Consider the following 10,108-nt stretch of genomic DNA (forward strand, 5'->3'; position numbering starts at 1 on the left):
TGTTCCGAGGGTTACCTGAAACGTATAGCTCGGTCGTCTGGAGAAGCCCGAGGTGGGGGTCAGGGACCCGAGCTTGATATGTAGAGTGATTGGTGGTGGTACCTGCAATGACACTCCGATGCTTAAGTTAGCATGGGTCCAAGCAGATATGTGTAGAATGTGGAATGTGTGCCATACCTGGGTGCTCCAGTGTATTTATAGTAGTTGGCCGTGATCTCCCCTGGATAAGATATTCTTATCTTATCTTATCTTTTTGGGAGTTTTATCTCTATCTTTGTGGAACCGCCTTTTCTAGGCCTTTTCGGCCTTTAGGTTTTGGGCTGCGTTCCTTTTGATGGGCCTTCTTAGCTTTATTGTCCGAGGTCCGACCTCAGGCGTGGGCCTTGGGACGAGGTCGGACCTTTCATGGATTTTGCCGAGTTTGGAGGAGCCCGGTCAGGGTATGAACAGTTTTGAAGAAGAAGAAGCAGCAGAAGATGAGGAGAAAGAGAAAGAGTTCTGAATTATGCAACGAATTTTGAGTGTATTTCTTAAATCTTTTGGGTATATTTTCGTAATCCTTTGGGTGTATTTCTATAATCCTTGTGAAGATAATGGAACTTCAGAAATACACTCAAACGATTACAGAAATACACACAAATGATTACAGAAATACACCCAAACGGTTACAGGAATTCACCCAAAATGATTATAGAAATACACCCAAAGGATTACAGAAATACACCCAAAAGATTACAAAACTACACCCAAAGGATTTAAGAAATACACCCAAAATTCGTTGAAGTACATCTTATGCATAATTCAGAACTCTTTCTCTTTCTCCTCCTCATCTTTTGCTGCTTCTTCTTCTTCAAAAACGATTTCACCATGAAAAATAAAAAAATGAGAAAACAGAGAGAAAAGAACGTAAATGAAGAAGAAGAAGAAGATGAAGACGAGGAAGAAGAACGTGCAGAAATGAAAGAAAAGAAGAAGAAGAAGAGTAAGAGGAAGAAGAAGAGTAAGAGAAAGAAGAACGTGCAGCAAGAAGAAGAAGAAGAAGGAGAAAGAGAAGGCAAAAAATGAAAGAAAAAAAGAAGGAGAAGACGAAGAGAATGAAGAATGGTTCGAAATGCGTTTTGAGTTAGTTTTAATTGAACTTGTAAGATTTACAAGTTTTAATCGTTTGTATGCAAAGAATATATATATATAAAGAAACGTGAATGTCTATATAAAAAATTGACAATAATATTTAAGAAAATAAGAGAAAATAAAGTGAGTAGTAAGAAAAAGATAATTACTTAGTCGTAGAATAAAATTCGTGCTGATAAAATGTTATAAAAATAAGGATAGGGTTTGAGGAGAGGAAATAGAATAGAGAAAATAATAAGTAATTCTATTATTAATTATATATATTAGAGAACATGAGAGGGACTATTTATGGCTAAGGATTTAATTCTTAGCTAATGGTCTAACTCTTAGTCAAGGGCCGAACGCCTTATTAAATAAAACATCCACAATAAATATATTTATAACAATTTTAAATCTATTTTGGTAATTATTTAAAAGCGGCTCGAAATTCAACTCCTTCCCCTCCTTTAAGCAGTTGAAAACCTTCACCTCAATGATTTGTTTGCTCGTAGTTACTTTGATCTAAAAATGCCGTGTCTTTTTTAGGTTGGTGTGGTATAATTGGATTTCATAACTCTATATTAATCAAATAATGATAGGCTTTTTACTTTAGTCGATTAATTAAGCAGCTTATTGTAGTTGATTCATACCATAAGTCAATTAAATTAGCTCAGAAAGTTGTTAGAGATTATGAAGTCGTAGTTAGTTGAAGTTTATTATTTAAGCATGGTGTTAAGATTGATTCTGAGGCTAGTATATAAGGTTCAACAACATAATTCTATAGTAGGATTTCACCATTTTGTTATTCAATGAGAAAGTTCTCAACTCTCTTCTTTTCTTTCAATTTGTTTTTCCAACTCCCATTTTGTGACTTGCATGTTGTTCAGACTATGATTTTTCACATGATGCGATGAGCACAGAAAATATTTAAGCACACATGGGATATCAATTTAAAGCATAGTTGTAAAATCCGAATCGGTAATCAAACCGGTCAATTTACTGGTTTACTAGTTTATTGGTTCAATCGATAAATTATTGGTTTAACCGATAAAACCGGTCTCATATAAATAAAAAATAAAAAATAATCAAAAATTTAAAATTAAAATTTGAAATACATATCTACACTAACATTATATTTTATGAAAAATCAAGTCTCAAATTCTAAAAATAACTAATAGAAAAACGTAGAATTTATCAATACTACTACAATAGTATCTTTATTTGACACAACAAGAGTAACAATTCATTCATAAAGTTTGTCATATAATTATAATATCAGTAAATTTTAACACTAGCATCAAAACAAATAATCTTAATTACAATACTGGCATTTAAATAGATCAAACAAATTAATAAATTTTTAGTGAACTTTATATTTATATTAATAATGGCACATAATTAAAATATAATTAATACAAAAAGAATAAAAAATAAAAAATTAAATTAAATTAGATATTATAATATTATAGGTTGCATTCCAAAGGTTCTAGATTTGAACCTTTGCTTTAGCATTTTGACAATTTTCACAACAAACTGGTTTAGTTAGACCGGTTTATACTGATTCTCACCGATTTCAATCGGTTTCTTTGATTCTTACCGATTTATACCGGTTTTCTTTTTTGAACATTTCAAAAAATAAATCGAACCAATTTAAAATTTAGTTCATTGATTTTCTAGTCGAACCGGACGCTCCAGTTCGATTTTTATAACTATGATTTAAAGAACTATAAAATCAAATTTCACCTCCGTCAGGAATCTAGAATGGTGAATTGGATTTCAGTTGATGGCTCTAGCACTTAGAGCACCACAATGCAAATGAGCGTACACGCATTGGCACATATTTTAAAGGTGAATAGTATGATACCTATCATATTGTACCTAAGTTATTAAAAGAGTAAACAAATAATATTTACTAAATTTTACATGATTTATTTTTTATTTTAAATATTTAATTTTTATTTTAAAAAATAAGTTAAACAATTTAGGCACTATAAAACTCATCTCTTTTAAATAAGTTCACGAATCTTTAATATCAAATGATAAGAAAAAAACATAAGGCTGATGCAAGATCCATCAAACCCAGTTGCTTTTTTTTTTTTGGACTAGGATAGGCTTTTTAAAATTCAATCTAAACATATATAAAATAGGAGTCACTTAAATAAATATGTTTAAAACGTTTTTTTTAAAGATATTTTTAGTAATTAAAATTTAATATATAATTATAAATTATATTATTTTTGTCAATATTAGATCAGATAAATTAATTTGACCAAAAAATCAATAAATTATATTTTAAATTAGTCTAAATTAATATTTTCTTATAAAAAATAACTACAATATTCTTATTATAAAAAATGACTATATATATATATATAAGTCATTTTTTATAATAGGATTATTATAGTTATTTTTTATAAAAAAGAATATTAATATAGATCAGTTTAAAATTTGGTTTTTATTAATTTTTTGGCTAAATCAATTTGTCTGATCTAATTTTGACAAAAATAAAACAGTTTAATAAATTATATGTATTAAATTTTACTAAAAAACATCTTTAAAAAAAGACGTTTTAAATATTTTTATTTCAATCACTCCCATATATAATAACTTTAGAATTTTGCTACAAACATAATTTGGCAGCAAAATATGTGTAAGCCTTTTTATAAATACGAGAAGAAATGAAGAATATACAATATAATAGATCTTTTATAATTTACGTTAATAAAAAATAAATAATTTTTTTATATAAAAAAATGTCTTTAAATGAATCTAACATACGCAAAGGAATTGGTAACTTGATTATCAAAGTGAATACTATGACAATATATATTTCTAACAGACATTGACATGAAACTTTATTGGTACTTCTCCGTAAAGAGCCCTTCCCTTAACAACTTTATTGTAACACACATTATAGGTTCCTTTAATTAAGACACAAACTAAATTACAATTTTGACAATAAATTAATTAAACGAGGATATATGAAATAGCGTCGTGACATACATTGTTCTCTTCTGTTATTGTGATAAGTTTGCTATGGATATATCTCAATGAGGGACCTTAATCCTAAAATTGGAGTTATTTTGTAGTTATTAAATCCAGCAGAAAATATTAGTTTGGCCCACTCTTTCTCATTTCTCTCTTTTCCTGTGAGCAACACCATCATCAGCATGTCAAAGAAGAGTTGTGTTTCGACAAACTTATCATCATCATTACCTTTTTTCTCATCTTCCATTATTACCATGTCTATGATAATAACCTTCCCTCCTTTGCCTTTGCTCATAATTGCTTCCTTGCAATTTTTCAATATGTGTAAACATTCTTCGTCATTCCAGTCATGCAAAATCGACTGCATTTTTATTCAAAGTGAAAGTTATTGATAAAAATCAATAAAAGAGTTTGAATATTCACCGCTACCCATTCATCATGTTTTTACCTTAGTACGTAAAAACTTTGTGATCTTATGAGGATTTTATTTTATTTCTTTATTACTGTAGAAAAAATCAAATATAGATCCAAAAAGAATGATATAAAGTTTGTATAGGGGGGAGATTTCTAATTTCGGATAGACTTATTAGTCTTACTTTTAAAAATTGTTTAGAGTTTATTAGTCTTTAATTTTTAAAAATTATTTTTAAGTGGTACTTAGATCTGATACGTCAGATGATTGTAGGTTCGTAATTGGGTACAAGAATTTATTAGTCTAATTTTTTTAATGGGTGATTATCTTTATGTTATTTTAAGATGATTAAAAAGTGTAATATTTTACAAACAAATGATCCAGGCCAGAAATAGTATTCACTTGTAATGTAAGATACACAACCTATACTAATGTAGGGTGTTCATGGATTCGATTCGCATATCCAAGGTATTTATTCAAATATGATCTAAAAATTGCGGATATAGATCTAATTTGCAAGGCTATCGGATCAGATCCGTACACTAATTAAATCGGATTGCAGATTTTGTGTAAATATTCGCATATTCGCGTATCCGCAAAAATAAATAAATATTCTTTTTATATTTTATTTCAACTAATAATTATCATATATGTTGTATTATTTTAATTTATTATTTAAGAAATGTATATTTAATATTATTTTAAGAATAAACATATTTAAGAAAATAGAAAAAATAAATTTTATTGATATGTTTTTTAATAAAAATAAGCTTTTTAAAATATTTTTGTATTTTGCGGATATATCTGATATCCGATCCGATCCGATCCGCAAATATGCGGATTGGATCGGATCAAATCCAAGCTTAAAAACAGTGGATATAGGATCCGATCCGATCCGATAATTTTAGTGTGGATCGAATTGAAACTTTGGTAATATTCAATCCGATTCGATCCGCGTTCACCCCTATACTAATGTTCGCACAGTTTGAATCTATGACTCCTCTAAGATTAGACGGAAACAACAACAACGTATATTAAAGCAATAAAAGCAACTAATACTATTGTTACCTTCAACAAGATGGCATCAGAGGGAGGAACAGCCTCAAACATGTCCCCTCCAATATATTTAACGTTGTCACTTCCTTCCAACTCAGCAACTACATGTGGAAGGTCAAATACAGTGCAATCCAACTGTGGGAATGACTTGGCAATGGCCTTTGCAAGAGTTCCAGTGCCTCCACCAACATCAACCAACGATTCCAAACCCTCAAACACACCCTTGCACTTGTCATCAACTAACAACTTGCTAACAAATCGAGCATCACTTGCCATGGCATCATTGAAAACTTCATTAAGTTTAGGCTCATGGCAAGCATAACCCCAAAGCGTTTCCTCATGTTCTGTTTCAAACGGTGTGGGCTTGTTATTACTTTGGAACCATGTGGACAATTTATGCCATGGTTTTGTAAATATTGGATCAAGCATGGCAAGTAAGAAGGGTGTCACACTTAAGGGATTGTCCTTAAGCAGAAGCATGGATGAATCAGTTAACACATACCCAACTTCGCGGTGGTCATCCTTGGCTACAATCTTCGTGGCGAAGATTCCGGAATGGATCAAGATTCTCATCAAGCGTTGGATTGAGGAGGATTTCGATGGGTGGATTGGTAGTGAAGCTATGAGTTGTGAGAGTGGCATGGGTTGGCCATAATTGTGAATGGCATCAGGTATGCCTAATTCAACAGCACATTTAAGAGACATAGAGTTTATGAAATTGAATATATGATTCCATATGTGGCTATGAGCTTTTAGCAGTTTTGCTGCCTGCATTTCACTTTGGAATTCCATTAGGTTTCTTATGAAATAATGCTAGACCAATGGTATTTATAATTGTAGTATGATGGTATTATATCTTCTAAGGTGCTAATCAATATGTAACATTATGATGAAATATGGATTAAAAAATGGAGAAAAGTATACATGAAAAAATTTAAGATGACAAAAGTACATAAATATTAAAATCCATTTAAAAGATTGATTTTGATAGACAAAAATATACTCTAAATCTTAGAAATTCACTAACAACATGACAATTTGTACATCGAAAATAATTTTTTGGGTATATTTTGATATTTACGTTTTCTTTTTGTATATTTTTGTCTATTTATGTATTTAAAATGAGATAAAATATTCTCAAATAAAAGAGATAGTAAAGTGATAAAGTAATTAAACTACACATTCTTAAATAAAGATAATGAGATTCACATATAATTAAAATTATAAATTTAATAATAATTAATTTTTCTATCACTTTATTAATTTTCTTATTTTATAATATTTAAATTCAACAAGATGAGAATCACTGATTTCGTGAACAAGTTTGGGGTTGTTAGTTGTAGCGAAGGTGATGTTCCATTTCCACTGCTTGTCCTCGCAGCAACGCTCGATCTCGACGACGAGGAGGTCGAAGGCGACAAGGTCATGGTGGGATAATTTAGTAATTTCATAAGTAGTGACAAGAAAATTTAATATAAATTGTATGTAACATATATTTTAGAAAACAGATAAAAAATAAAAGATTATGCATGATCCACATGTTTCAATGCTTGTTTAATTATATAATTATATTAAAATTGATACTTATTTTTATATTATGCATAGTTATGGTCTCCGGCCGTCCTCCTCTTCAATTTTTTTATCATTTCATATCAATCATGCTAGGAATCAAATCATGCTAGGAATCAAGAGGATATGGTCAATGATAAGCCAACAAACATATTTAAACTACACTTTATATTAATTAATTATTATTAATTATTAATTATTTAAATTTTATTTTCTAAAAAATTTAAAATTGATTATTAATTACTTTTTTTTACTCTAATTTATTTTTTACTATTTATTACACAAATTCTGATTTCTCTATTAAAAGAACATCCAAATTCCAAAATAAAAATCACCAAAACATAAGATAAAAAATTATCCAAATCTTAAGAAAAAAACATACAAAATGTAAGAAAAAAGAATCATCCAAATCCTAAAAAAAATATACAAAACATAGAAAAAAAATCATCCAAAACTAATAAAAGAAATCTTCCGAAATTTAGGAAAAAGAAACATAAAAAACTAGTTAAAAAAATCATTCAAAACCAAATAGGAGAGAAGAAGAAGAAGAATCGTAGAGTGACCGGCGACGACATCTTGGAAGGTGTCGTGTACGGTGGGAGACTCGTGGTGATGCATTGCAAGGAGGAAGCCACGGAGGCCGCGCATCGCGAGTGGAAGAGTTGCCATGGATCGAAATAGTTGATTGCGTCATGAATGGGGGACCGGCGGTGGCTGCGTCGCAACGAATGGAAGCCGCGGCGGTGCAGATACGTCGGGATGGTGGGCGACGGCGTCGACGAAAGAAAGACGGCGATAGAACGCGTGGAAGAGACCGTGCAACGCGACGAAAGACGCGACAGTGATCAGTGAGCAGCGGCGTCAAAAATGCGTGGAGACGGCGGGTTTATGGAGGGAGAGATTTAACTGTTTTCAAATGAATGGAAAGGAATTAGGTTTTTTATGGATTATTTTTATTGTGTATTATAAATGTGATTAGGATAAATGTAAAAAGAATCTTTTTTAAATTTTGAATTGTAATTATTAAATTTTTATTTATTTATAAAATTTAAATTATAATAGAGTTGGCTTATATTGACTTGTAGAAGAGTAATTTTTCTATACTTTTTCTTTAGTTAAATAGAATGTGTATTTTATTCAAACCAAAAAATTATTAAATAATTAGTAGAGTTTTGTTATTATATTTTCTTTGTTACATAATATAATGTGATTATTTTTAATATTAAAATACAAATATAAATTTATTTAGTTAGCTTTGCTTTAATTTGTAACATTCTAACAAAATTGGAATTATAAAAGAGCAATGTTATATGCCAATATAATTTATTGGTTTTGGTCAACAGTTAATTAGTAATATTAAAAAAAGTATTGACTAAAAATATGGTGTTAAATTATTGAAATAAAGATGTTAGATTGTTGGCTAAAATTGTTGGCTAATATAAATTAAAATTGTTAATCCTTAAATTTTTTTCTTATAAAAAAATAAAATAAAAATGTTAACAAATAGAATAAATTTAAATGTAAATCCACACCAAAATTTAATAATAATAAATTAACTATCCATATAATACTAAAATAATACTTTTCCAACGATATTTTTAGCTGCAAGTAATTTATCCCCAAAAAAAATGTCACGACATATATATTGTGACAAAAAATTGATATAAAAACATTAGTAATAGCTTCTTAAATTGCAGGTATAAATCTTATTATGTAATGTATTTAGAAAACTTATTAAAATACTTATGCTTAAAATATATTAATGGTATTACACCCTAACCTGACAAATCTTTGACTGTAAAGGCTCAGTAATGCACATGAAAATTTGATGGTATTTGTCTATATGACGCGTCATCCACCAAATATTATTGTTTGAGCTTTATCAATTTCAATCTTTTAAAGAAAAGACAAAACCAAAGTGGTTAAAAAAAAAAAAAGAAAGGTTTACCCAACATGGATTCGAAAAACACACTTTAACATTATTATTAATAATACAAGCTTTAAAATTTTGTATTTTAATAAATATAGAATAAATATATTAAAAATTAAATTTTATATTTTTTTTCTTATAAAAAATTTCTTTAACATGTTAACTAGAATATTAAGAAATAAGAAGAAAAAAAAACACTTATTTTATTTTGTGTATGCACAGTGTTTTGGTCTGACTTGAAATGATGAGATCTATGTTTGACGAAGTTGCTGAGTTTCAAGGTTTTCAGGCCTTTGAGCGAGTGGAGGAAAGGGACTTGCAAAGACGCTCCATGCTCAAATCAAAATGGATCTTTAGAGGACGAGTTTTTAGGGTTTTAATGAGTCTTGCTTTGGGAGAGTCTAAGATTTCTCTTATATGGGTGTTTTTTCGATCCTTAGAGATCTTCTAAATGGGAATAGATACGATATATTTCTATGATTGACAGGGTCAAAGAATATTGGAAGGTCCCATGCACTTTGGACCGAACAAAGAGATCAAATTGGGCCTAAGGGCTAGGTCATCGTTGGGCCTTTAAGGCCGAAGCTTGAGTCCGCAACAGTGCCCCCAAACACAACGTGTCTGGCCCGTGTAGAAATATCATGTTTTGGCGGATTTGGTTTGAAACGGCTTTGTAAAAAGCCATGTAGAATCGAACAGTCTCTGGAGGCTTCTGATCCTAAAGATCGTGCACGCAGCTCTCAAGGCGTTGTAAAACCCTGAGAATTAATGAATAATTAACTAATAAATTAATAATTATTTAAAGAAATTAGAAAATTAAATTTTTATAATTTAGAGGAGTAGACATATTTAAAATACAAAATTTTACACTAATTTTAAATATTTTGGTATAAAATTAGATCAATAAATCGAACCAATTGAACCGGGCCTATATTGGCCCCAAACCTAACATATATAAACCCAAACTTAAGCATTCAGCCACCCCTTCTCCTTCATAATTGGTGAATCACGCTTAGGAAGAAGGAGACGTAACCAAACACCCA

At 29.8% G+C, this 10,108-nt stretch overlaps 1 protein-coding gene across 1 annotated transcript; it reads right to left on the reverse strand.

The window, feature by feature from the left end:
• Positions 1-3,903: 3,903 nt before the first annotated feature.
• LOC107458208 (probable O-methyltransferase 3) lies at positions 3,904-6,370 on the reverse strand. The gene is made up of 2 exons (XM_016076408.3): positions 5,579-6,370; positions 3,904-4,459 (listed from the first exon to the last, which is right to left on the reverse strand). The coding sequence occupies exons 1-2, from the start codon at positions 6,356-6,358 to the stop codon at positions 4,145-4,147; spliced, it is 1,095 nt and encodes a 364-aa protein (XP_015931894.1). The 5' UTR covers positions 6,359-6,370; the 3' UTR covers positions 3,904-4,144.
• Between the last annotated feature and the right edge of the window lie 3,738 nt (positions 6,371-10,108).

The sequence above is a fragment of the Arachis duranensis genome, chromosome 7 (genome assembly GCF_000817695.3).
Source record: "Arachis duranensis cultivar V14167 chromosome 7, aradu.V14167.gnm2.J7QH, whole genome shotgun sequence".
NCBI lineage: Eukaryota > Viridiplantae > Streptophyta > Magnoliopsida > Fabales > Fabaceae > Arachis > Arachis duranensis.

What these genes read in the sequence shown, in the direction of transcription:
- LOC107458208 (XM_016076408.3), bottom strand. Translation starts at nt 6,358, where the DNA reads ATGGAATTCCAAAGTGAAATGCAGGCAGCAAAACTGCTAAAAGCTCAT. An exon ending in CTGATGCCATCTTGTTGAAG is followed by an intron (nt 4,460 to 5,578) that starts GTAACAATAGTA and finishes ATAAAAATGCAG; the next exon opens with TCGATTTTGCATGACTGGAA.